The sequence below is a fragment of the Hydra viridissima genome, unplaced genomic scaffold (genome assembly GCF_058129835.1).
Source record: "Hydra viridissima isolate aposymbiotic clone 2 unplaced genomic scaffold, HvirCarnegie_v1 scaffold_13, whole genome shotgun sequence".
Lineage (NCBI taxonomy): Eukaryota > Metazoa > Cnidaria > Hydrozoa > Anthoathecata > Hydridae > Hydra > Hydra viridissima.
Genome location: NW_028324312.1, coordinates 1 through 26,425, shown reverse-complemented (window position 1 = coordinate 26,425; position 26,425 = coordinate 1). Strand labels below are relative to the sequence as shown.

The 26,425-nt window shown below is 38.0% G+C and overlaps 3 protein-coding genes, 1 long non-coding RNA gene, 9 other non-coding genes and 5 pseudogenes across 13 annotated transcripts; 12 read left to right on the top strand and 6 right to left on the bottom strand.

The window, feature by feature from the left end:
• Window positions 1-1,728: 1,728 nt before the first annotated feature.
• LOC149879594 (U2 spliceosomal RNA) lies at window positions 1,729-1,945 on the top strand (annotated as a pseudogene).
• A 110-nt stretch (window positions 1,946-2,055) lies between these two features.
• On the top strand, window positions 2,056-2,219 carry LOC149879593 (U1 spliceosomal RNA). Its single transcript, XR_016446726.1, has one exon. It is a non-coding gene; the product is annotated as a U1 spliceosomal RNA (small nuclear RNA).
• A 1,434-nt stretch (window positions 2,220-3,653) lies between these two features.
• LOC149879592 (5S ribosomal RNA) lies at window positions 3,654-3,772 on the bottom strand. Its single transcript, XR_016446541.1, has one exon. It is a non-coding gene; the product is annotated as a 5S ribosomal RNA (ribosomal RNA).
• A 108-nt stretch (window positions 3,773-3,880) lies between these two features.
• On the bottom strand, window positions 3,881-4,974 carry LOC149879591 (histone H2A, orphon). Its single transcript, XM_090070624.1, has 2 exons — window positions 4,845-4,974; window positions 3,881-4,278 (listed from the first exon to the last, which is right to left on the bottom strand). Exon 2 carries the CDS (start codon window positions 4,268-4,270, stop codon window positions 3,881-3,883), a length of 390 nt encoding a protein of 129 aa, XP_089926750.1. The 5' UTR covers window positions 4,271-4,278; window positions 4,845-4,974.
• Window positions 4,576-4,980, top strand: LOC149879590 (late histone H2B.L4 pseudogene; annotated as a pseudogene).
• Window positions 4,981-7,556: 2,576 nt separating this feature from the next.
• LOC149879589 (uncharacterized) lies at window positions 7,557-9,528 on the top strand. Its single transcript, XR_016446498.1, has 2 exons — window positions 7,557-7,804; window positions 7,986-9,528. It is a non-coding gene; the product is annotated as an uncharacterized LOC149879589 (long non-coding RNA).
• A 114-nt stretch (window positions 9,529-9,642) lies between these two features.
• Window positions 9,643-9,834, top strand: LOC149879588 (U2 spliceosomal RNA). Its single transcript, XR_016446695.1, has one exon. It is a non-coding gene; the product is annotated as a U2 spliceosomal RNA (small nuclear RNA).
• A 110-nt stretch (window positions 9,835-9,944) lies between these two features.
• LOC149879587 (U1 spliceosomal RNA) lies at window positions 9,945-10,108 on the top strand. Its single transcript, XR_016446714.1, has one exon. It is a non-coding gene; the product is annotated as a U1 spliceosomal RNA (small nuclear RNA).
• Window positions 10,109-11,542: 1,434 nt separating this feature from the next.
• LOC149879586 (5S ribosomal RNA) lies at window positions 11,543-11,661 on the bottom strand. The gene has a single exon (XR_016446540.1). It is a non-coding gene; the product is annotated as a 5S ribosomal RNA (ribosomal RNA).
• Window positions 11,662-11,769: 108 nt separating this feature from the next.
• Window positions 11,770-12,863, bottom strand: LOC149879585 (histone H2A, orphon). The gene is made up of 2 exons (XM_090070623.1): window positions 12,734-12,863; window positions 11,770-12,167 (listed from the first exon to the last, which is right to left on the bottom strand). Exon 2 carries the CDS (start codon window positions 12,157-12,159, stop codon window positions 11,770-11,772), a length of 390 nt encoding a protein of 129 aa, XP_089926749.1. The 5' UTR covers window positions 12,160-12,167; window positions 12,734-12,863.
• LOC149879584 (late histone H2B.L4 pseudogene) lies at window positions 12,465-12,869 on the top strand (annotated as a pseudogene).
• Window positions 12,870-17,531: 4,662 nt separating this feature from the next.
• LOC149879583 (U2 spliceosomal RNA) lies at window positions 17,532-17,723 on the top strand. The gene has a single exon (XR_016446637.1). It is a non-coding gene; the product is annotated as a U2 spliceosomal RNA (small nuclear RNA).
• Window positions 17,724-17,833: 110 nt separating this feature from the next.
• Window positions 17,834-17,997, top strand: LOC149879582 (U1 spliceosomal RNA). The gene has a single exon (XR_016446703.1). It is a non-coding gene; the product is annotated as a U1 spliceosomal RNA (small nuclear RNA).
• Window positions 17,998-19,431: 1,434 nt separating this feature from the next.
• LOC149879581 (5S ribosomal RNA) lies at window positions 19,432-19,550 on the bottom strand. The gene has a single exon (XR_016446539.1). It is a non-coding gene; the product is annotated as a 5S ribosomal RNA (ribosomal RNA).
• Window positions 19,551-19,658: 108 nt separating this feature from the next.
• Window positions 19,659-20,752, bottom strand: LOC149879580 (histone H2A, orphon). Its single transcript, XM_090070620.1, has 2 exons — window positions 20,623-20,752; window positions 19,659-20,056 (listed from the first exon to the last, which is right to left on the bottom strand). The coding sequence occupies exon 2, from the start codon at window positions 20,046-20,048 to the stop codon at window positions 19,659-19,661; it is 390 nt and encodes a 129-aa protein (XP_089926746.1). The 5' UTR covers window positions 20,049-20,056; window positions 20,623-20,752.
• LOC149879579 (late histone H2B.L4 pseudogene) lies at window positions 20,354-20,758 on the top strand (annotated as a pseudogene).
• A 5,040-nt stretch (window positions 20,759-25,798) lies between these two features.
• LOC149879578 (U2 spliceosomal RNA) lies at window positions 25,799-26,030 on the top strand (annotated as a pseudogene).
• A 110-nt stretch (window positions 26,031-26,140) lies between these two features.
• LOC149879577 (U1 spliceosomal RNA) lies at window positions 26,141-26,304 on the top strand. Its single transcript, XR_016446610.1, has one exon. It is a non-coding gene; the product is annotated as a U1 spliceosomal RNA (small nuclear RNA).
• The last annotated feature ends 121 nt before the right edge of the window (window positions 26,305-26,425 follow it).

The window sequence follows — 26,425 nt, the reverse complement described above, 5'->3', positions numbered from 1 at the left end:
ATTCGATTAAAGATATGCGATAAAATTTTAAAAAAATTACATACTCATTACATTTTGAACTGAACCTTTTGTTTGGCTTTCTCACATTATGTTTTATAGAGTTACTGCTAAAGTTAACTCAGCCTCAGGTAGCAAGTCTGATTATTGAAAATAAGTTATTGAAAGAGAATTTTGAGTGTTGTCCTGGGGCAAGGTTAAGGGTTAAGTTAGGTTAGCAGAGCATATAATATTGAAGCAGTTAAAGTTTCAAGAAAAAGGTAAGTCATGTTTCTTCGATAGTTTACCAGAACCATTTTTTAAAAGTGATAGTTTGAAAAAGTTGACCTTTAGCCAACAAGTAAACATCCTTTTAACTGACTTGGGAATTATATTTTTAAGTTTATTCTCCATCAATCCTGAGCTTCTAATTTGTACGCAAATACATTTGCAGGCTTAATTTAGGTTAGGTAATATGTTAAAAAATGTAATATTTAAAAAAAATACTTTGCTTATTGTTCCAGGTCTCATTAACTTTTACCACGCTCTGCGAGTTTGTGATTGGAAAAATGCAGATACAGTGTGCAAGGTATGTATGCTTTACCTTTGCTAACCTAATGCTGTGTCGGTTTAGTGTCATAAATTTTTTCATTTTCCATTTGTCATTTGATATTTTGTCAGTGGATGTTTTAGGTCACTTTTTAAAATTGTTTTACCTTTTTGTCAGTAAACATTTAAAGTGTTCATTTCTTGCAATAACTAAAGTATCTGAAAAATATTTTCTTGCTACTCAGTTTAAATTCTTAACTTAATTTGCACCATCCCAATTTTTAAACTTTCAAGCTTGTTTTTTTAGACTTTGTGAGGAATTACTACTTGGGAAAGGATCGAGGCTAATGACAAGCAAGTCCTCCTAAACTCTGCTGTTTCTTGGCGACCCTGGTGATGAATTAAAGTACTGTCATTACAACAGTTGAAAAGAACATTTAAATACAGAGGTTCTCAAAATGCTTTTTGACAGAGAAATCTGTCGGACGCTCATATACAGAGTTGATTTTCAGTTGTTCAACTTGGCCTTTGATCACATCTGCTGCCCAGCGTTAAATTTAAAAGCCTTTAAACGTTTTTTATGTTTTGGTTAATTGGGTTATTTTTGAAAGAAGCTTGTTATTTTTGAAAGAAGCTGGGTTATTTTTGAAAAAAAGCCCAAATGTTTTAGAGTGAAATTGATGCAGTACAAGAAAGCCATGTTTTCATCGTTGAAACTTAAAGTTACCCATCGACTTGATCATTCAAATGTCCACAAGTTTTTTCGTTGAGAGGGAGGGAGCCGGGACAAAGTCGTTGCAAAAAGTATCGCTTCTCGGCCTAATGGCTAAGATCAAGTGTAGTATCATCATCCTTACGCCGAAAAGTCGGGCACCACTAGGTGGTGTAAAAAATCCGATGAGGTGCTGGGCCAAAAAGTCGGACACCATCATTTAATGGTGTATTGATCCGAATGAGGCTCAGTGTCGAAAAGTCGGGCACCACTTGGTGGTGTAAAAAATCCGATGAGGCGGTCATGGGTGGTGTGCGAAGCTTTGGTCATGAGCTGCTAAAGTCGGGCAGAGGATCCGGGAATATTCGTTAACTCGAGTACTCGGGGGCCTCAAGGTAGATCCGTCAAGGGTTGGCTTTAACATCAGTCGACAAGACGTAAAATGGGGTGACGTAGGCAAGCGCCGAACATCCTCCCGTCCACAGCTGCCGATGGCTGATGAGACGTTAAAGGAAATAAAAAAAAAAAAAAAAAAAAAAAGATCAAGTGTAGTATCTGTTCTTATCAGTTTAATATCTGGTACGCCGGCATAGTCCGGCTCATATATTAATCTGATTTTTGGCATTTGGTCAAGGGATCGTAGGTTTACCTCGCCCTGACCGCGGGTTGCCTCGGCGTTGCACTACTGCTGAGCGCGGCCAATACTATAGAGAAGGAAAAAAAAAAAGCAAACAAACGGGACGATGCGGTGTGCAATCGAAAACCCACAATTGAGAAGATTGGGGCACGTCCGAGGCTGCCCACACAACGGGAAAAGCATACTTACCTGACGGGGAAGTAAACCTGATCAACATGGGGCTTCTTCCAGGGTGAGGCTCTTGCATTGCACTTCGCCTGGGCTGACCCCTGCGATTACCGCTAACGTCGGTAACTCGACCGTACAATTTCTGGTAGTGGGGGCCTGCGTTCGCGCTCGCCCCCTCCTCTAACGACTTAAAAAAAAAACCTCTCCTCTCACCCCTAAGAGTCTACTGCATATTTTGAGAGGCGCATACAAAGTCTGCTATAAGTGCAAATAAATTTTATTTATTTCAAAAGTTGTTGTTTTTTTTTTTTTTGTTTTTTTTTTTTTTTGTACAAAATCAATAAAAATCTAAGAATCGCAAAGAGGCAACCAAATAAGCATAGGAGCGACGAGAATCGTTTCAACGTGACAACCAGCAAGCGTGATCGACCGGTTACAATCCCGGAAATCACTCGACGGCGGAACAAAATGTGACAGTCACAACAGTGAAAACGAGTCGCTGTAATAAAAAACAATGACGATAATAATAGTTAAAATAACAAACAGTAGCAATAAGAAAATCGATATCAATAGTGACAACGAAAATAATGACAACGATGAAGATAACAATAACGACAATAACAAAAATTAACGATAGCATCGATAAACTAACGATAATAGTAATACTGACAATAGCAACGACCACAAAAAAATAAGCATTAGCAATAACGATCTAACAGTAACAATAGTAACAACAACAGCAGCAGCAACAGTAACAACAATTGTCAACCATTTATGCATATCGCATATTGGATTCTGGTGCGGTGAAATGCATTCTTTTACTACCGTTCATTATTTTCATGAAAACAGCTCTGATTCCTACGTGTTGATCTTAGAAAGAAACGACAACGACCGAAACATTTTGGCAAGTTGACACGTCAATACGCAACGTTGCCAGAGATACGTAACGACGATTGACGAATCTTACAAATTTTTGCTCTTCAAAGCTAGTTTTGCAGTCTTTTCGTCATTTCGACAAAACTAGGGAACATTGACATCGTGCAACTTTAGACTTGCGAGGGTTTCTTTCATGGCCGCCGAGAGGACGGGGAAGATTCCCGGGTATCCCCGTGTATCTACAAACGATATTTTAAAAATCATTTTTTTAAAAGATTTAAATAGTTTTGACTTTTAAAAGATTTCATTAACTTTCGTTTTTAATTTTTAATGACTAGAGCACACTTCTATTGGTCCTGGGTATGTAATTGATCACAACGAGGGCCCCTTAAGAAAACTTCCCCTGGGCCCTCGTTGACTATGGTGGCTATAGTCCCTTTAACCGTTGCCCTTGTTGTTCAGCATCAAAACTAGCTTTCTGGCTTTTGTGCGAGGAAAAAGAGCGCCATTTTCTTTCCCTCAGAGATGCGGAGACGGAAGAAGCGCCCTCACACACCTTTCGACCAGTCGCTCCCCTTTCAATCGACACCACCCAGGCAGGGCCGTGTTTATGCATATTCTTTTGCAGGGGATGAGTTCTGTGTATCTTAGAGTCAACTGAAAAAGCAGATTTTGTAAAGAAAAGGGAGTCCCCGTTGGCGACTTTTTTTTTTTTTTTTCGTAAACGGTTGCAAAAGCCTACGGCACCAGGAGTTCCCAGGCGGTCACCCATCCAAGTACTACCCTGGCCCGACGATGCTTAACTTCCGTGATCGGACGAGAACGGGTGTATTCACCGTGGTATGGTCGTAGGCAATAGTGTACGGCTTTAATTTAAAATTTAAAGTTTCTAACGCCTTAACAATAATTTTTAACGGATGTGTGGCTATGAAAATAGCCTTTTGTGTTGTTTATACCGCCGTTTACTGGGCTGCTGGCTTTGGAACCTTCTCGTTCTTTTTGGGAAGCAACACAGCTTGAATGTTTGGCAACACACCGCCGCTCGCAATTGTAACACCTGACAACAACTTGTTTAACTCTTCGTCGTTGCGAACAGCTAGCTGTAAGTGACGAGGAATGATCCTGGCTTTTTTGTTATCGCGTGCAGCATTACCAGCTAACTCTAAGATTTCGGCGGAGAGGTATTCCAAAACTGCAGCTAAGTAGACCGGTGCGCCTGAACCGATGCGATTGGCGTAATGCCCTTTGCGCAAAAATCGGTGAACGCGACCAACAGGAAACTGAAGACCCGCTCTAAAAGATCGAGTTTTTGCCTTGGCCTTAGCTTTTCCTCCTTTTCCACGTCCTGACATTTTATTTTCTAACACAAGCAGAGACAGACAGACGGACCAGAGATCTCGTGCGCCTTTTTTTTATTTTAAACAGCAAAAAGTTTGCTATTCTTATCAAAATAGAGTGGTCTCAAAGTCAACCTTTTTTTAACCAATAGTAAAAAAGAAATAAACGATGCTCAAACAACTTAATCTTTTAAGAACCAATAGAAGTGCATATGACGCAAGAGTTTTCAAGTTGGAGGCTACAACTTTATCTTAAATTAAATCCAGTTGCAATGCAATGAAAACAAACGAAAAGAATTTTTACTGTTAGGCCCGTCGAAATGTCAGACGCACAAAAAACCGGAGGAAAACAAGCGCCAAAGGTGGCGAAAAAAGGCGAGAAGCGCGCCGGTAAGAAAGGTGGTAAAATCGCTGGAACTGGTGACAAGAAGCGCAAGAGAAAGAGACGAGAGTCTTATGCCATTTACATTTACAACGTCCTGAAGCAAGTTCACCCTGATGTCGGTGTTTCTTCTAAAGCAATGAGCATCATGAATTCTTTCGTGAACGACATTTTCGAAAGAATTGCTTCTGAAGCTTCGCGGCTCGCCCTTCAAAATAAGAAATCTACGATCTCTTCGCGTGAAATTCAAACCGCCGTGCGCCTTTTACTTCCCGGTGAACTTGCTAAACACGCAGTGAGCGAAGGCACCAAGGCTGTTACCAAGTACACCAGCAGTAAGTAGATCAAAATCCGCTCAAACGGCTATTTTTATAGCCACGCATCTTTTAAAAACATTAGACGCATTAACGAAATAGGTTCAAATGAAAATATCTGTTGCAATCGCTATATTTAATTGTGCAAACAATGCCAAGTGCAGAATAGCTAAACTAGCTGCTAAAATAAAACACTTAAACTGCTGCATCCGTCCTAGGCTATGAACAACTTAAAACCTTTTTTTTTCTTCTTCAAAATTGCTCTCAAACTCCCCTTTTCTAGAATATACATCGACCTAAAAAGCACGGAGCAGTTACCGGTGAGGTTACTGTGACTTTCAAACTCAATTAGTGTAATTGTTACTACCTGACAAAGTCCTAAATGCCGCGCAACGTTTTAAAGAAATGTGTACCTATGAAAATAGCCGTTTGATGAAGGATTGAGCAGTACAGGTTATTTCTTGTCCACTTTTGCGGTGGCACTCTTTGCAGCGACTTTCTTCTTAGGTGCTGTTTCAGCTTTCTTTACCGCGGGTTTTTTAGCAACCGGTAGCTTGGCGCTCCTTTTTAACTGGAGCGCATGAAATAGCACCAGCGCGACTAATCTTAGTGAGAGCAGTTCTACTTTTGAAAGTGTATGAGCAACGCTGGCTTCTAAAAATCCATTAGTCGATTGTCGCTATACCTATGCTGCCACGCAAACTCAATAGTGGTGGGGATCACAAACACGCAAGATAGTACGACTGCAAGAATATTTAATGCGTTGGCAAAGTGTTCAAAGTATTCAAATGTTGTCAGCAAAATTGTTACATCAACGGGTAAAGAAAACTGACGTTCTGTAAAGCTATCAAAATGTATCAAGGTGTAGAAAAAGTCTAATTAAAACAGTTAATAGTACCGCTGTCATTTTGTAGATGATTTTTTATGGATTATGTTAGTTATGGAAAAATAATTGGTGCATGAAAGGGTCAATGGGATAGTTACGAAACTACAAATGTTGTTAATGTTTGTAAGAAAATAAGACCGAGGAAGTAGACACAGTGTAATATCGTCAGTACAAATCATAATCTGATCACAATCGGAAAAAAAAAGAAGAAGAAGAATACAGTTTTGTTTGTAAATTTTTTTTTAATGACTCATAAAAAGGCTTGGGTACTAGTGATAACCCACAAGCTCTAAAATATCTAAAAAGATGCACTGTCTTCCGACCAGAGTTTCGGCACGGAAAAAACACATACTACAATTTAGTCACTGTGTATTAAGGTATGCATCAAATACTTGCCAATCGCATTTCGTTCATTTCGGGGTTTCGGGAAGGGGAATGATAAAAAAAAAAAAGAAAGAATTCGCAACTGAGCGTCCGCGGTGCACCCATCTTACTAGGCTGCGCGAGTAAGCAGAAACCGTTACTATGCTCTTAGCTAAACCAATGATATTTATACTAACTAGATGTAAAACTTCAAATAAATTTCGTAAGAAATTGTGAAGCAAGTTTTTTAAGTTTTTAAAGCCGGTAGCCTCTTTATTTAAACTGACAATAATTCGTTTGTTTTAATCGATGTTTTTATGATTCTGGCTGGCAAAAAAAAACTTGCTTGGCAAAAAAATATGCTTCACTGCGAAAGCGCGAGTTAAATATCTAGTTAATATACACTTAACCGCAAAATTAACGCACCACATACATTTCGATTTATTTTAATTGTGGTCATATATTTTGACAAACGTGTTAAGAATAGAACACATGAACACAGTTATTTCGATGATAATAATAAAAGCGACTTTGAGGATGGTGAGAAAAGAAAAGAAAAGAAAGAAAAACAAACTAAAACTAGAAATATGGTAAGTAATAAAATTAAGGTAAGTAACAAAATAAACTAAGATGATTATTGTTGTTATGCACACTAATACAGCTTAAAATGTAACATTTTTGACTTATCAATATCTAGTGTTGCCACATCTTGATGTTGTTGCAGCCAGACAGCACCGTGGATTTCTTTTAATTAGAGGTGTAATCGTTTCTTGAAGGATATCTTCACATACGCGGATAAGACTTTGTCGCAACTCGTCTAGGTGGTGGATGTTGACTTCTAACACAGCGTGCCATTATGCCCCAAAGATGCTCTATTGGGTTCATATCTGGACTGCAAGCCGGCCACTCCAAAACTTGAATAGTAGCATTTTGTAAGTATTCAGTAACAACATGCGCCGTATGTGGTCTAGCATTATCTTACATAAGAAGGAATCCATCTCCCATGAACGATGCAAGAGGTACCAAAAAAGGTTTTAAAATGTCAGCTTATGTATCGTTGAGAAGTCAGAACAGACGTGTTGCTCAAATGACAGTTATCATTGAGCAACACATCTGTTCATACTAACTTTATACATACTTTTCTTTTAAAAGTGAGGTTTAGTTACAGCAAAACGTGCTGCTTATGAAAAGCTGCTACAATTTGGAAACTAAAACGGAATAAAGCCTACAAATGACGTCACAATAAACATTATTATCGACTTTGTATTTGATAAATCCGGGAAATACGTAATATTTTTCAAAATAAGTCGGAATTTATAAGTGGTGCGTTAATTTTGCGGTAAAGTGCATATCATTGAGTTTAACAACGGTGCAGTGGTTACGCGCAGTCCTACTGAAATTTTTGGTGTTGGCGTAGCGTCAAGAGCAGAAAAGGTGCTTTTAGCTTGTTTCGAAAAAAAAAAAGAAAATAAAAAAAAGGGAAACTAAACAAATTAAATCCTGTTTTATCTTCTCATACAGTAGCTGATGCCAAAACCAAGACAAGTGACAAGTTTAGAGGAGTTCACACAGTTTTTTTAACGATTTTTCAAGAATGCTTTAAGGTAATAAAAAGTACTGTGCTATTTTATTTTCAATCTTTTCACCTTATTTTGGTGTTTGTGTTTTAAAATTTGAAGCAGTTTAACCCCTATTGTTGTGCCCACTTTACTTTTTCAAGTCTTCAAATACTTAAGAATAGTTTCTGATGAAAAAATCCTTTCAAAAATAAATTTTCATTTTTAGAAGCATCAACTTTATGAAGGAGTAGTCACAAAAGACTTTCATGAGTGCAGTTACAGAGTTTGTTCTGAGTTCCTGGATTATCCAGAATGCAAGTTGCAATACTCTTTAGAGCATCCCACTCAATGAATAAGAAGTGGGAAATTCTTCTTGATTTTATTGGTGAGTGAAACAGAAATAGGATCTTTCTAAGACTTTTACCTATTTCTTTAGTTTGTTCATAGCTTTGTTTCATTTACAGTTATACTGACACAACCCCAATAAAGTAATGCTTAATTAGGTATGCTTTTCACTGGACAATCTATAGCTTCTTTGGAATGATCCCTTTAATTCGATTAAAGATATGCGATAAAATTTTAAAAAAATTACATACTCATTACATTTTGAACTGAACCTTTTGTTTGGCTTTCTCACATTATGTTTTATAGAGTTACTGCTAAAGTTAACTCAGCCTCAGGTAGCAAGTCTGATTATTGAAAATAAGTTATTGAAAGAGAATTTTGAGTGTTGTCCTGGGGCAAGGTTAAGGGTTAAGTTAGGTTAGCAGAGCATATAATATTGAAGCAGTTAAAGTTTCAAGAAAAAGGTAAGTCATGTTTCTTCGATAGTTTACCAGAACCATTTTTTAAAAGTGATAGTTTGAAAAAGTTGACCTTTAGCCAACAAGTAAACATCCTTTTAACTGACTTGGGAATTATATTTTTAAGTTTATTCTCCATCAATCCTGAGCTTCTAATTTGTACGCAAATACATTTGCAGGCTTAATTTAGGTTAGGTAATATGTTAAAAAATGTAATATTTAAAAAAAATACTTTGCTTATTGTTCCAGGTCTCATTAACTTTTACCACGCTCTGCGAGTTTGTGATTGGAAAAATGCAGATACAGTGTGCAAGGTATGTATGCTTTACCTTTGCTAACCTAATGCTGTGTCGGTTTAGTGTCATAAATTTTTTCATTTTCCATTTGTCATTTGATATTTTGTCAGTGGATGTTTTAGGTCACTTTTTAAAATTGTTTTACCTTTTTGTCAGTAAACATTTAAAGTGTTCATTTCTTGCAATAACTAAAGTATCTGAAAAATATTTTCTTGCTACTCAGTTTAAATTCTTAACTTAATTTGCACCATCCCAATTTTTAAACTTTCAAGCTTGTTTTTTTAGACTTTGTGAGGAATTACTACTTGGGAAAGGATCGAGGCTAATGACAAGCAAGTCCTCCTAAACTCTGCTGTTTCTTGGCGACCCTGGTGATGAATTAAAGTACTGTCATTACAACAGTTGAAAAGAACATTTAAATACAGAGGTTCTCAAAATGCTTTTTGACAGAGAAATCTGTCGGACGCTCATATACAGAGTTGATTTTCAGTTGTTCAACTTGGCCTTTGATCACATCTGCTGCCCAGCGTTAAATTTAAAAGCCTTTAAACGTTTTTTATGTTTTGGTTAATTGGGTTATTTTTGAAAGAAGCTTGTTATTTTTGAAAGAAGCTGGGTTATTTTTGAAAAAAAGCCCAAATGTTTTAGAGTGAAATTGATGCAGTACAAGAAAGCCATGTTTTCATCGTTGAAACTTAAAGTTACCCATCGACTTGATCATTCAAATGTCCACAAGTTTTTTCGTTGAGAGGGAGGGAGCCGGGACAAAGTCGTTGCAAAAAGTATCGCTTCTCGGCCTAATGGCTAAGATCAAGTGTAGTATCTGTTCTTATCAGTTTAATATCTGGTACGCCGGCATAGTCCGGCTCATATATTAATCTGATTTTTGGCATTTGGTCAAGGGATCGTAGGTTTACCTCGCCCTGACCGCGGGTTGCCTCGGCGTTGCACTACTGCTGAGCGCGGCCAATACTATAGAGAAGGAAAAAAAAAAAGCAAACAAACGGGACGATGCGGTGTGCAATCGAAAACCCACAATTGAGAAGATTGGGGCACGTCCGAGGCTGCCCACACAACGGGAAAAGCATACTTACCTGACGGGGAAGTAAACCTGATCAACATGGGGCTTCTTCCAGGGTGAGGCTCTTGCATTGCACTTCGCCTGGGCTGACCCCTGCGATTACCGCTAACGTCGGTAACTCGACCGTACAATTTCTGGTAGTGGGGGCCTGCGTTCGCGCTCGCCCCCTCCTCTAACGACTTAAAAAAAAAACCTCTCCTCTCACCCCTAAGAGTCTACTGCATATTTTGAGAGGCGCATACAAAGTCTGCTATAAGTGCAAATAAATTTTATTTATTTCAAAAGTTGTTGTTTTTTTTTTTTTTGTTTTTTTTTTTTTTTGTACAAAATCAATAAAAATCTAAGAATCGCAAAGAGGCAACCAAATAAGCATAGGAGCGACGAGAATCGTTTCAACGTGACAACCAGCAAGCGTGATCGACCGGTTACAATCCCGGAAATCACTCGACGGCGGAACAAAATGTGACAGTCACAACAGTGAAAACGAGTCGCTGTAATAAAAAACAATGACGATAATAATAGTTAAAATAACAAACAGTAGCAATAAGAAAATCGATATCAATAGTGACAACGAAAATAATGACAACGATGAAGATAACAATAACGACAATAACAAAAATTAACGATAGCATCGATAAACTAACGATAATAGTAATACTGACAATAGCAACGACCACAAAAAAATAAGCATTAGCAATAACGATCTAACAGTAACAATAGTAACAACAACAGCAGCAGCAACAGTAACAACAATTGTCAACCATTTATGCATATCGCATATTGGATTCTGGTGCGGTGAAATGCATTCTTTTACTACCGTTCATTATTTTCATGAAAACAGCTCTGATTCCTACGTGTTGATCTTAGAAAGAAACGACAACGACCGAAACATTTTGGCAAGTTGACACGTCAATACGCAACGTTGCCAGAGATACGTAACGACGATTGACGAATCTTACAAATTTTTGCTCTTCAAAGCTAGTTTTGCAGTCTTTTCGTCATTTCGACAAAACTAGGGAACATTGACATCGTGCAACTTTAGACTTGCGAGGGTTTCTTTCATGGCCGCCGAGAGGACGGGGAAGATTCCCGGGTATCCCCGTGTATCTACAAACGATATTTTAAAAATCATTTTTTTAAAAGATTTAAATAGTTTTGACTTTTAAAAGATTTCATTAACTTTCGTTTTTAATTTTTAATGACTAGAGCACACTTCTATTGGTCCTGGGTATGTAATTGATCACAACGAGGGCCCCTTAAGAAAACTTCCCCTGGGCCCTCGTTGACTATGGTGGCTATAGTCCCTTTAACCGTTGCCCTTGTTGTTCAGCATCAAAACTAGCTTTCTGGCTTTTGTGCGAGGAAAAAGAGCGCCATTTTCTTTCCCTCAGAGATGCGGAGACGGAAGAAGCGCCCTCACACACCTTTCGACCAGTCGCTCCCCTTTCAATCGACACCACCCAGGCAGGGCCGTGTTTATGCATATTCTTTTGCAGGGGATGAGTTCTGTGTATCTTAGAGTCAACTGAAAAAGCAGATTTTGTAAAGAAAAGGGAGTCCCCTTTGGCGACTTTTTTTTTTTTTTTTCGTAAACGGTTGCAAAAGCCTACGGCACCAGGAGTTCCCAGGCGGTCACCCATCCAAGTACTACCCTGGCCCGACGATGCTTAACTTCCGTGATCGGACGAGAACGGGTGTATTCACCGTGGTATGGTCGTAGGCAATAGTGTACGGCTTTAATTTAAAATTTAAAGTTTCTAACGCCTTAACAATAATTTTTAACGGATGTGTGGCTATGAAAATAGCCTTTTGTGTTGTTTATACCGCCGTTTACTGGGCTGCTGGCTTTGGAACCTTCTCGTTCTTTTTGGGAAGCAACACAGCTTGAATGTTTGGCAACACACCGCCGCTCGCAATTGTAACACCTGACAACAACTTGTTTAACTCTTCGTCGTTGCGAACAGCTAGCTGTAAGTGACGAGGAATGATCCTGGCTTTTTTGTTATCGCGTGCAGCATTACCAGCTAACTCTAAGATTTCGGCGGAGAGGTATTCCAAAACTGCAGCTAAGTAGACCGGTGCGCCTGAACCGATGCGATTGGCGTAATGCCCTTTGCGCAAAAATCGGTGAACGCGACCAACAGGAAACTGAAGACCCGCTCTAAAAGATCGAGTTTTTGCCTTGGCCTTAGCTTTTCCTCCTTTTCCACGTCCTGACATTTTATTTTCTAACACAAGCAGAGACAGACAGACGGACCAGAGATCTCGTGCGCCTTTTTTTTATTTTAAACAGCAAAAAGTTTGCTATTCTTATCAAAATAGAGTGGTCTCAAAGTCAACCTTTTTTTAACCAATAGTAAAAAAGAAATAAACGATGCTCAAACAACTTAATCTTTTAAGAACCAATAGAAGTGCATATGACGCAAGAGTTTTCAAGTTGGAGGCTACAACTTTATCTTAAATTAAATCCAGTTGCAATGCAATGAAAACAAACGAAAAGAATTTTTACTGTTAGGCCCGTCGAAATGTCAGACGCACAAAAAACCGGAGGAAAACAAGCGCCAAAGGTGGCGAAAAAAGGCGAGAAGCGCGCCGGTAAGAAAGGTGGTAAAATCGCTGGAACTGGTGACAAGAAGCGCAAGAGAAAGAGACGAGAGTCTTATGCCATTTACATTTACAACGTCCTGAAGCAAGTTCACCCTGATGTCGGTGTTTCTTCTAAAGCAATGAGCATCATGAATTCTTTCGTGAACGACATTTTCGAAAGAATTGCTTCTGAAGCTTCGCGGCTCGCCCTTCAAAATAAGAAATCTACGATCTCTTCGCGTGAAATTCAAACCGCCGTGCGCCTTTTACTTCCCGGTGAACTTGCTAAACACGCAGTGAGCGAAGGCACCAAGGCTGTTACCAAGTACACCAGCAGTAAGTAGATCAAAATCCGCTCAAACGGCTATTTTTATAGCCACGCATCTTTTAAAAACATTAGACGCATTAACGAAATAGGTTCAAATGAAAATATCTGTTGCAATCGCTATATTTAATTGTGCAAACAATGCCAAGTGCAGAATAGCTAAACTAGCTGCTAAAATAAAACACTTAAACTGCTGCATCCGTCCTAGGCTATGAACAACTTAAAACCTTTTTTTTTCTTCTTCAAAATTGCTCTCAAACTCCCCTTTTCTAGAATATACATCGACCTAAAAAGCACGGAGCAGTTACCGGTGAGGTTACTGTGACTTTCAAACTCAATTAGTGTAATTGTTACTACCTGACAAAGTCCTAAATGCCGCGCAACGTTTTAAAGAAATGTGTACCTATGAAAATAGCCGTTTGATGAAGGATTGAGCAGTACAGGTTATTTCTTGTCCACTTTTGCGGTGGCACTCTTTGCAGCGACTTTCTTCTTAGGTGCTGTTTCAGCTTTCTTTACCGCGGGTTTTTTAGCAACCGGTAGCTTGGCGCTCCTTTTTAACTGGAGCGCATGAAATAGCACCAGCGCGACTAATCTTAGTGAGAGCAGTTCTACTTTTGAAAGTGTATGAGCAACGCTGGCTTCTAAAAATCCATTAGTCGATTGTCGCTATACCTATGCTGCCACGCAAACTCAATAGTGGTGGGGATCACAAACACGCAAGATAGTACGACTGCAAGAATATTTAATGCGTTGGCAAAGTGTTCAAAGTATTCAAATGTTGTCAGCAAAATTGTTACATCAACGGGTAAAGAAAACTGACGTTCTGTAAAGCTATCAAAATGTATCAAGGTGTAGAAAAAGTCTAATTAAAACAGTTAATAGTACCGCTGTCATTTTGTAGATGATTTTTTATGGATTATGTTAGTTATGGAAAAATAATTGGTGCATGAAAGGGTCAATGGGATAGTTACGAAACTACAAATGTTGTTAATGTTTGTAAGAAAATAAGACCGAGGAAGTAGACACAGTGTAATATCGTCAGTACAAATCATAATCTGATCACAATCGGAAAAAAAAAGAAGAAGAAGAATACAGTTTTGTTTGTAAATTTTTTTTTAATGACTCATAAAAAGGCTTGGGTACTAGTGATAACCCACAAGCTCTAAAATATCTAAAAAGATGCACTGTCTTCCGACCAGAGTTTCGGCACGGAAAAAACACATACTACAATTTAGTCACTGTGTATTAAGGTATGCATCAAATACTTGCCAATCGCATTTCGTTCATTTCGGGGTTTCGGGAAGGGGAATGATAAAAAAAAAAAAGAAAGAATTCGCAACTGAGCGTCCGCGGTGCACCCATCTTACTAGGCTGCGCGAGTAAGCAGAAACCGTTACTATGCTCTTAGCTAAACCAATGATATTTATACTAACTAGATGTAAAACTTCAAATAAATTTCGTAAGAAATTGTGAAGCAAGTTTTTTAAGTTTTTAAAGCCGGTAGCCTCTTTATTTAAACTGACAATAATTCGTTTGTTTTAATCGATGTTTTTATGATTCTGGCTGGCAAAAAAAAACTTGCTTGGCAAAAAAATATGCTTCACTGCGAAAGCGCGAGTTAAATATCTAGTTAATATACACTTAACCGCAAAATTAACGCACCACATACATTTCGATTTATTTTAATTGTGGTCATATATTTTGACAAACGTGTTAAGAATAGAACACATGAACACAGTTATTTCGATGATAATAATAAAAGCGACTTTGAGGATGGTGAGAAAAGAAAAGAAAAGAAAGAAAAACAAACTAAAACTAGAAATATGGTAAGTAATAAAATTAAGGTAAGTAACAAAATAAACTAAGATGATTATTGTTGTTATGCACACTAATACAGCTTAAAATGTAACATTTTTGACTTATCAATATCTAGTGTTGCCACATCTTGATGTTGTTGCAGCCAGACAGCACCGTGGATTTCTTTTAATTAGAGGTGTAATCGTTTCTTGAAGGATATCTTCACATACGCGGATAAGACTTTGTCGCAACTCGTCTAGGTGGTGGATGTTGACTTCTAACACAGCGTGCCATTATGCCCCAAAGATGCTCTATTGGGTTCATATCTGGACTGCAAGCCGGCCACTCCAAAACTTGAATAGTAGCATTTTGTAAGTATTCAGTAACAACATGCGCCGTATGTGGTCTAGCATTATCTTACATAAGAAGGAATCCATCTCCCATGAACGATGCAAGAGGTACCAAAAAAGGTTTTAAAATGTCAGCTTATGTATCGTTGAGAAGTCAGAACAGACGTGTTGCTCAAATGACAGTTATCATTGAGCAACACATCTGTTCATACTAACTTTATACATACTTTTCTTTTAAAAGTGAGGTTTAGTTACAGCAAAACGTGCTGCTTATGAAAAGCTGCTACAATTTGGAAACTAAAACGGAATAAAGCCTACAAATGACGTCACAATAAACATTATTATCGACTTTGTATTTGATAAATCCGGGAAATACGTAATATTTTTCAAAATAAGTCGGAATTTATAAGTGGTGCGTTAATTTTGCGGTAAAGTGCATATCATTGAGTTTAACAACGGTGCAGTGGTTACGCGCAGTCCTACTGAAATTTTTGGTGTTGGCGTAGCGTCAAGAGCAGAAAAGGTGCTTTTAGCTTGTTTCGAAAAAAAAAAAGAAAATAAAAAAAAGGGAAACTAAACAAATTAAATCCTGTTTTATCTTCTCATACAGTAGCTGATGCCAAAACCAAGACAAGTGACAAGTTTAGAGGAGTTCACACAGTTTTTTTAACGATTTTTCAAGAATGCTTTAAGGTAATAAAAAGTACTGTGCTATTTTATTTTCAATCTTTTCACCTTATTTTGGTGTTTGTGTTTTAAAATTTGAAGCAGTTTAACCCCTATTGTTGTGCCCACTTTACTTTTTCAAGTCTTCAAATACTTAAGAATAGTTTCTGATGAAAAAATCCTTTCAAAAATAAATTTTCATTTTTAGAAGCATCAACTTTATGAAGGAGTAGTCACAAAAGACTTTCATGAGTGCAGTTACAGAGTTTGTTCTGAGTTCCTGGATTATCCAGAATGCAAGTTGCAATACTCTTTAGAGCATCCCACTCAATGAATAAGAAGTGGGAAATTCTTCTTGATTTTATTGGTGAGTGAAACAGAAATAGGATCTTTCTAAGACTTTTACCTATTTCTTTAGTTTGTTCATAGCTTTGTTTCATTTACAGTTATACTGACACAACCCCAATAAAGTAATGCTTAATTAGGTATGCTTTTCACTGGACAATCTATAGCTTCTTTGGAATGATCCCTTTAATTCGATTAAAGATATGCGATAAAATTTTAAAAAAATTACATACTCATTACATTTTGAACTGAACCTTTTGTTTGGCTTTCTCACATTATGTTTTATAGAGTTACTGCTAAAGTTAACTCAGCCTCAGGTAGCAAGTCTGATTATTGAAAATAAGTTATTGAAAGAGAATTTTGAGTGTTGTCCTGGGGCAAGGTTAAGGGTTAAGTTAGGTTAGCAGAGCATATAATATTGAAGCAGTTAAAGTTTCAAGAAAAAGGTAAGTCATGTTTCTTCGATAGTTTACCAGAACCATTTTTTAAAAGTGATAGTTTGAAAAAGTTGACCTTTAGCCAACAAGTAAACATCCTTTTAACTGACTTGGGAATTATATTTTTAAGTTTATTCTCCATCAATCCTGAGCTTCTAATTTGTACGCAAATACATTTGCAGGCTTAATTTAGGTTAGGTAATATGTTAAAAAATGTAATATTTAAAAAAAATACTTTGCTTATTGTTCCAGGTCTCATTAACTTTTACCACGCTCTGCGAGTTTGTGATTGGAAAAATGCAGATACAGTGTGCAAGGTATGTATGCTTTACCTTTGCTAACCTAATGCTGTGTCGGTTTAGTGTCATAAATTTTTTCATTTTCCATTTGTCATTTGATATTTTGTCAGTGGATGTTTTAGGTCACTTTTTAAAATTGTTTTACCTTTTTGTCAGTAAACATTTAAAGTGTTCATTTCTTGCAATAACTAAAGTATCTGAAAAATATTTTCTTGCTACTCAGTTTAAATTCTTAACTTAATTTGCACCATCCCAATTTTTAAACTTTCAAGCTTGTTTTTTTAGACTTTGTGAGGAATTACTACTTGGGAAAGGATCGAGGCTAATGACAAGCAAGTCCTCCTAAACTCTGCTGTTTCTTGGCGACCCTGGTGATGAATTAAAGTACTGTCATTACAACAGTTGAAAAGAACATTTAAATACAGAGGTTCTCAAAATGCTTTTTGACAGAGAAATCTGTCGGACGCTCATATACAGAGTTGATTTTCAGTTGTTCAACTTGGCCTTTGATCACATCTGCTGCCCAGCGTTAAATTTAAAAGCCTTTAAACGTTTTTTATGTTTTGGTTAATTGGGTTATTTTTGAAAGAAGCTTGTTATTTTTGAAAGAAGCTGGGTTATTTTTGAAAAAAAGCCCAAATGTTTTAGAGTGAAATTGATGCAGTACAAGAAAGCCATGTTTTCATCGTTGAAACTTAAAGTTACCCATCGACTTGATCATTCAAATGTCCACAAGTTTTTTCGTTGAGAGGGAGGGAGCCGGGACAAAGTCGTTGCAAAAAGTATCGCTTCTCGGCCTAATGGCTAAGATCAAGTGTAGTATCTGTTCTTATCAGTTTAATATCTGGTACGCCGGCATAGTCCGGCTCATATATTAATCTGATTTTTGGCATTTGGTCAAGGGATCGTAGGTTTACCTCGCCCTGACCGCGGGTTGCCTCGGCGTTGCACTACTGCTGAGCGCGGCCCATACTATAGAGAAGGAAAAAAAAAAAGCAAACAAACGGGACGATGCGGTGTGCAATCGAAAACCCACAATTGAGAAGATTGGGGCACGTCCGAGGCTGCCCACACAACGGGAAAAGCATACTTACCTGACGGGGAAGTAAACCTGATCAACATGGGGCTTCTTCCAGGGTGAGGCTCTTGCATTGCACTTCGCCTGGGCTGACCCCTGCGATTACCGCTAACGTCGGTAACTCGACCGTACAATTTCTGGTAGTGGGGGCCTGCGTTCGCGCTCGCCCCCTCCTCTAACGACTTAAAAAAAAAACCTCTCCTCTCACCCCTAAGAGTCTACTGCATATTTTGAGAGGCGCATACAAAGTCTGCTATAAGTGCAAATAAATTTTATTTATTTCAAAAGTTGTTGTTTTTTTTTTTTTTGTTTTTTTTTTTTTTTGTACAAAATCAATAAAAATCTAAGAATCGCAAAGAGGCAACCAAATAAGCATAGGAGCGACGAGAATCGTTTCAACGTGACAACCAGCAAGCGTGATCGACCGGTTACAATCCCGGAAATCACTCGACGGCGGAACAAAATGTGACAGTCACAACAGTGAAAACGAGTCGCTGTAATAAAAAACAATGACGATAATAATAGTTAAAATAACAAACAGTAGCAATAAGAAAATCGATATCAATAGTGACAACGAAAATAATGACAACGATGAAGATAACAATAACGACAATAACAAAAATTAACGATAGCATCGATAAACTAACGATAATAGTAATACTGACAATAGCAACGACCACAAAAAAATAAGCATTAGCAATAACGATCTAACAGTAACAATAGTAACAACAACAGCAGCAGCAACAGTAACAACAATTGTCAACCATTTATGCATATCGCATATTGGATTCTGGTGCGGTGAAATGCATTCTTTTACTACCGTTCATTATTTTCATGAAAACAGCTCTGATTCCTACGTGTTGATCTTAGAAAGAAACGACAACGACCGAAACATTTTGGCAAGTTGACACGTCAATACGCAACGTTGCCAGAGATACGTAACGACGATTGACGAATCTTACAAATTTTTGCTCTTCAAAGCTAGTTTTGCAGTCTTTTCGTCATTTCGACAAAACTAGGGAACATTGACATCGTGCAACTTTAGACTTGCGAGGGTTTCTTTCATGGCCGCCGAGAGGACGGGGAAGATTCCCGGGTATCCCCGTGTATCTACAAACGATATTTTAAAAATCATTTTTTTAAAAGATTTAAATAGTTTTGACTTTTAAAAGATTTCATTAACTTTCGTTTTTAATTTTTAATGACTAGAGCACACTTCTATTGGTCCTGGGTATGTAATTGATCACAACGAGGGCCCCTTAAGAAAACTTCCCCTGGGCCCTCGTTGACTATGGTGGCTATAGTCCCTTTAACCGTTGCCCTTGTTGTTCAGCATCAAAACTAGCTTTCTGGCTTTTGTGCGAGGAAAAAGAGCGCCATTTTCTTTCCCTCAGAGATGCGGAGACGGAAGAAGCGCCCTCACACACCTTTCGACCAGTCGCTCCCCTTTCAATCGACACCACCCAGGCAGGGCCGTGTTTATGCATATTCTTTTGCAGGGGATGAGTTCTGTGTATCTTAGAGTCAACTGAAAAAGCAGATTTTGTAAAGAAAAGGGAGTCCCCTTTGGCGACTTTTTTTTTTTTTTTTCGTAAACGGTTGCAAAAGCCTACGGCACCAGGAGTTCCCAGGCGGTCACCCATCCAAGTACTACCCTGGCCCGACGATGCTTAACTTCCGTGATCGGACGAGAACGGGTGTATTCACCGTGGTATGGTCGTAGGCAATAGTGTACGGCTTTAATTTAAAATTTAAAGTTTCTAACGCCTTAACAATAATTTTTAACGGATGTGTGGCTATGAAAATAGCCTTTTGTGTTGTTTATACCGCCGTTTACTGGGCTGCTGGCTTTGGAACCTTCTCGTTCTTTTTGGGAAGCAACACAGCTTGAATGTTTGGCAACACACCGCCGCTCGCAATTGTAACACCTGACAACAACTTGTTTAACTCTTCGTCGTTGCGAACAGCTAGCTGTAAGTGACGAGGAATGATCCTGGCTTTTTTGTTATCGCGTGCAGCATTACCAGCTAACTCTAAGATTTCGGCGGAGAGGTATTCCAAAACTGCAGCTAAGTAGACCGGTGCGCCTGAACCGATGCGATTGGCGTAATGCCCTTTGCGCAAAAATCGGTGAACGCGACCAACAGGAAACTGAAGACCCGCTCTAAAAGATCGAGTTTTTGCCTTGGCCTTAGCTTTTCCTCCTTTTCCACGTCCTGACATTTTATTTTCTAACACAAGCAGAGACAGACAGACGGACCAGAGATCTCGTGCGCCTTTTTTTTATTTTAAACAGCAAAAAGTTTGCTATTCTTATCAAAATAGAGTGGTCTCAAAGTCAACCTTTTTTTAACCAATAGTAAAAAAGAAATAAACGATGCTCAAACAACTTAATCTTTTAAGAACCAATAGAAGTGCATATGACGCAAGAGTTTTCAAGTTGGAGGCTACAACTTTATCTTAAATTAAATCCAGTTGCAATGCAATGAAAACAAACGAAAAGAATTTTTACTGTTAGGCCCGTCGAAATGTCAGACGCACAAAAAACCGGAGGAAAACAAGCGCCAAAGGTGGCGAAAAAAGGCGAGAAGCGCGCCGGTAAGAAAGGTGGTAAAATCGCTGGAACTGGTGACAAGAAGCGCAAGAGAAAGAGACGAGAGTCTTATGCCATTTACATTTACAACGTCCTGAAGCAAGTTCACCCTGATGTCGGTGTTTCTTCTAAAGCAATGAGCATCATGAATTCTTTCGTGAACGACATTTTCGAAAGAATTGCTTCTGAAGCTTCGCGGCTCGCCCTTCAAAATAAGAAATCTACGATCTCTTCGCGTGAAATTCAAACCGCCGTGCGCCTTTTACTTCCCGGTGAACTTGCTAAACACGCAGTGAGCGAAGGCACCAAGGCTGTTACCAAGTACACCAGCAGTAAGTAGATCAAAATCCGCTCAAACGGCTATTTTTATAGCCACGCATCTTTTAAAAACATTAGACGCATTAACGAAATAGGTTCAAATGAAAATATCTGTTGCAATCGCTATATTTAATTGTGCAAACAATGCCAAGTGCAGAATAGCTAAACTAGCTGCTAAAATAAAACACTTAAACTGCTGCATCCGTCCTAGGCTATGAACAACTTAAAACCTTTTTTTTTCTTCTTCAAAATTGCTCTCAAACTCCCCTTTTCTAGAATATACATCGACCTAAAAAGCACGGAGCAGTTACCGGTGAGGTTACTGTGACTTTCAAACTCAATTAGTGTAATTGTTACTACCTGACAAAGTCCTAAATGCCGCGCAACGTTTTAAAGAAATGTGTACCTATGAAAATAGCCGTTTGATGAAGGATTGAGCAGTACAGGTTATTTCTTGTCCACTTTTGCGGTGGCACTCTTTGCAGCGACTTTCTTCTTAGGTGCTGTTTCAGCTTTCTTTACCGCGGGTTTTTTAGCAACCGGTAGCTTGGCGCTCCTTTTTAACTGGAGCGCATGAAATAGCACCAGCGCGACTAATCTTAGTGAGAGCAGTTCTACTTTTGAAAGTGTATGAGCAACGCTGGCTTCTAAAAATCCATTAGTCGATTGTCGCTATACCTATGCTGCCACGCAAACTCAATAGTGGTGGGGATCACAAACACGCAAGATAGTACGACTGCAAGAATATTTAATGCGTTGGCAAAGTGTTCAAAGTATTCAAATGTTGTCAGCAAAATTGTTACATCAACGGGTAAAGAAAACTGACGTTCTGTAAAGCTATCAAAATGTATCAAGGTGTAGAAAAAGTCTAATTAAAACAGTTAATAGTACCGCTGTCATTTTGTAGATGATTTTTTATGGATTATGTTAGTTATGGAAAAATAATTGGTGCATGAAAGGGTCAATGGGATAGTTACGAAACTACAAATGTTGTTAATGTTTGTAAGAAAATAAGACCGAGGAAGTAGACACAGTGTAATATCGTCAGTACAAATCATAATCTGATCACAATCGGAAAAAAAAAGAAGAAGAAGAATACAGTTTTGTTTGTAAATTTTTTTTTAATGACTCATAAAAAGGCTTGGGTACTAGTGATAACCCACAAGCTCTAAAATATCTAAAAAGATGCACTGTCTTCCGACCAGAGTTTCGGCACGGAAAAAACACATACTACAATTTAGTCACTGTGTATTAAGGTATGCATCAAATACTTGCCAATCGCATTTCGTTCATTTCGGGGTTTCGGGAAGGGGAATGATAAAAAAAAAAAAGAAAGAATTCGCAACTGAGCGTCCGCGGTGCACCCATCTTACTAGGCTGCGCGAGTAAGCAGAAACCGTTACTATGCTCTTAGCTAAACCAATGATATTTATACTAACTAGATGTAAAACTTCAAATAAATTTCGTAAGAAATTGTGAAGCAAGTTTTTTAAGTTTTTAAAGCCGGTAGCCTCTTTATTTAAACTGACAATAATTCGTTTGTTTTAATCGATGTTTTTATGATTCTGGCTGGCAAAAAAAAACTTGCTTGGCAAAAAAATATGCTTCACTGCGAAAGCGCGAGTTAAATATCTAGTTAATATACACTTAACCGCAAAATTAACGCACCACATACATTTCGATTTATTTTAATTGTGGTCATATATTTTGACAAACGTGTTAAGAATAGAACACATGAACACAGTTATTTCGATGATAATAATAAAAGCGACTTTGAGGATGGTGAGAAAAGAAAAGAAAAGAAAGAAAAACAAACTAAAACTAGAAATATGGTAAGTAATAAAATTAAGGTAAGTAACAAAATAAACTAAGATGATTATTGTTGTTATGCACACTAATACAGCTTAAAATGTAACATTTTTGACTTATCAATATCTAGTGTTGCCACATCTTGATGTTGTTGCAGCCAGACAGCACCGTGGATTTCTTTTAATTAGAGGTGTAATCGTTTCTTGAAGGATATCTTCACATACGCGGATAAGACTTTGTCGCAACTCGTCTAGGTGGTGGATGTTGACTTCTAACACAGCGTGCCATTATGCCCCAAAGATGCTCTATTGGGTTCATATCTGGACTGCAAGCCGGCCACTCCAAAACTTGAATAGTAGCATTTTGTAAGTATTCAGTAACAACATGCGCCGTATGTGGTCTAGCATTATCTTACATAAGAAGGAATCCATCTCCCATGAACGATGCAAGAGGTACCAAAAAAGGTTTTAAAATGTCAGCTTATGTATCGTTGAGAAGTCAGAACAGACGTGTTGCTCAAATGACAGTTATCATTGAGCAACACATCTGTTCATACTAACTTTATACATACTTTTCTTTTAAAAGTGAGGTTTAGTTACAGCAAAACGTGCTGCTTATGAAAAGCTGCTACAATTTGGAAACTAAAACGGAATAAAGCCTACAAATGACGTCACAATAAACATTATTATCGACTTTGTATTTGATAAATCCGGGAAATACGTAATATTTTTCAAAATAAGTCGGAATTTATAAGTGGTGCGTTAATTTTGCGGTAAAGTGCATATCATTGAGTTTAACAACGGTGCAGTGGTTACGCGCAGTCCTACTGAAATTTTTGGTGTTGGCGTAGCGTCAAGAGCAGAAAAGGTGCTTTTAGCTTGTTTCGAAAAAAAAAAAGAAAATAAAAAAAAGGGAAACTAAACAAATTAAATCCTGTTTTATCTTCTCATACAGTAGCTGATGCCAAAACCAAGACAAGTGACAAGTTTAGAGGAGTTCACACAGTTTTTTTAACGATTTTTCAAGAATGCTTTAAGGTAATAAAAAGTACTGTGCTATTTTATTTTCAATCTTTTCACCTTATTTTGGTGTTTGTGTTTTAAAATTTGAAGCAGTTTAACCCCTATTGTTGTGCCCACTTTACTTTTTCAAGTCTTCAAATACTTAAGAATAGTTTCTGATGAAAAAATCCTTTCAAAAATAAATTTTCATTTTTAGAAGCATCAACTTTATGAAGGAGTAGTCACAAAAGACTTTCATGAGTGCAGTTACAGAGTTTGTTCTGAGTTCCTGGATTATCCAGAATGCAAGTTGCAATACTCTTTAGAGCATCCCACTCAATGAATAAGAAGTGGGAAATTCTTCTTGATTTTATTGGTGAGTGAAACAGAAATAGGATCTTTCTAAGACTTTTACCTATTTCTTTAGTTTGTTCATAGCTTTGTTTCATTTACAGTTATACTGACACAACCCCAATAAAGTAATGCTTAATTAGGTATGCTTTTCACTGGACAATCTATAGCTTCTTTGGAATGATCCCTTTAATTCGATTAAAGATATGCGATAAAATTTTAAAAAAATTACATACTCATTACATTTTGAACTGAACCTTTTGTTTGGCTTTCTCACATTATGTTTTATAGAGTTACTGCTAAAGTTAACTCAGCCTCAGGTAGCAAGTCTGATTATTGAAAATAAGTTATTGAAAGAGAATTTTGAGTGTTGTCCTGGGGCAAGGTTAAGGGTTAAGTTAGGTTAGCAGAGCATATAATATTGAAGCAGTTAAAGTTTCAAGAAAAAGGTAAGTCATGTTTCTTCGATAGTTTACCAGAACCATTTTTTAAAAGTGATAGTTTGAAAAAGTTGACCTTTAGCCAACAAGTAAACATCCTTTTAACTGACTTGGGAATTATATTTTTAAGTTTATTCTCCATCAATCCTGAGCTTCTAATTTGTACGCAAATACATTTGCAGGCTTAATTTAGGTTAGGTAATATGTTAAAAAATGTAATATTTAAAAAAAATACTTTGCTTATTGTTCCAGGTCTCATTAACTTTTACCACGCTCTGCGAGTTTGTGATTGGAAAAATGCAGATACAGTGTGCAAGGTATGTATGCTTTACCTTTGCTAACCTAATGCTGTGTCGGTTTAGTGTCATAAATTTTTTCATTTTCCATTTGTCATTTGATATTTTGTCAGTGGATGTTTTAGGTCACTTTTTAAAATTGTTTTACCTTTTTGTCAGTAAACATTTAAAGTGTTCATTTCTTGCAATAACTAAAGTATCTGAAAAATATTTTCTTGCTACTCAGTTTAAATTCTTAACTTAATTTGCACCATCCCAATTTTTAAACTTTCAAGCTTGTTTTTTTAGACTTTGTGAGGAATTACTACTTGGGAAAGGATCGAGGCTAATGACAAGCAAGTCCTCCTAAACTCTGCTGTTTCTTGGCGACCCTGGTGATGAATTAAAGTACTGTCATTACAACAGTTGAAAAGAACATTTAAATACAGAGGTTCTCAAAATGCTTTTTGACAGAGAAATCTGTCGGACGCTCATATACAGAGTTGATTTTCAGTTGTTCAACTTGGCCTTTGATCACATCTGCTGCCCAGCGTTAAATTTAAAAGCCTTTAAACGTTTTTTATGTTTTGGTTAATTGGGTTATTTTTGAAAGAAGCTTGTTATTTTTGAAAGAAGCTGGGTTATTTTTGAAAAAAAGCCCAAATGTTTTAGAGTGAAATTGATGCAGTACAAGAAAGCCATGTTTTCATCGTTGAAACTTAAAGTTACCCATCGACTTGATCATTCAAATGTCCACAAGTTTTTTCGTTGAGAGGGAGGGAGCCGGGACAAAGTCGTTGCAAAAAGTATCGCTTCTCGGCCTAATGGCTAAGATCAGGTGTAGTATCATCATCCTTACGCCGAAAAGTCGGGCACCACTAGGTGGTGTAAAAAATCCGATGAGGTGCTGGGCCAAAAAGTCGGACACCATCATTTAATGGTGTATTGATCCGAATGAGGCTCAGTGTCGAAAAGTCGGGCACCACTTGGTGGTGTAAAAAATCCGATGAGGCGGTCATGGGTGGTGTGCGAAGCTTTGGTCATGAGCTGCTAAAGTCGGGCAGAGGATCCGGGAATATTCGTTAACTCGAGTACTCGGGGGCCTCAAGGTAGATCCGTCAAGGGTTGGCTTTAACATCAGTCGACAAGACGTAAAATGGGGTGACGTAGGCAAGCGCCGAACATCCTCCCGTCCACAGCTGCCGATGGCTGATGAGACGTTAAAGGAAATAAAAAAAAAAAAAAAAAAAGATCAAGTGTAGTATCTGTTCTTATCAGTTTAATATCTGGTACGCCGGCATAGTCCGGCTCATATATTAATCTGATTTTTGGCATTTGGTCAAGGGATCGTAGGTTTACCTCGCCCTGACCGCGGGTTGCCTCGGCGTTGCACTACTGCTGAGCGCGGCCCATACTATAGAGAAGGAAAAAAAAAAAGCAAACAAACGGGACGATGCGGTGTGCAATCGAAAACCCACAATTGAGAAGATTGGGGCACGTCCGAGGCTGCCCACACAACGGGAAAAGCATACTTACCTGACGGGGAAGTAAACCTGATCAACATGGGGCTTCTTCCAGGGTGAGGCTCTTGCATTGCACTTCGCCTGGGCTGACCCCTGCGATTACCGCTAACGTCGGTAACTCGACCGTACAATTTCTGGTAGTGGGGGCCTGCGTTCGCGCTCGCCCCCTCCTCTAACGACTTAAAAAAAAAACCTCTCCTCTCACCCCTAAGAGTCTACTGCATATTTTGAGAGGCGCATACAAAGTCTGCTATAAGTGCAAATAAATTTTATTTATTTCAAAAGTTGTT

Coding starts and splice junctions, on each gene's coding strand:
- LOC149879591 (XM_090070624.1), bottom strand. CDS start 4,270: ATGTCAGGACGTGGAAAAGGAGGAAAAGCTAAGGCCAAGGCAAAAACT.
- LOC149879585 (XM_090070623.1), bottom strand. CDS start 12,159: ATGTCAGGACGTGGAAAAGGAGGAAAAGCTAAGGCCAAGGCAAAAACT.
- LOC149879580 (XM_090070620.1), bottom strand. CDS start 20,048: ATGTCAGGACGTGGAAAAGGAGGAAAAGCTAAGGCCAAGGCAAAAACT.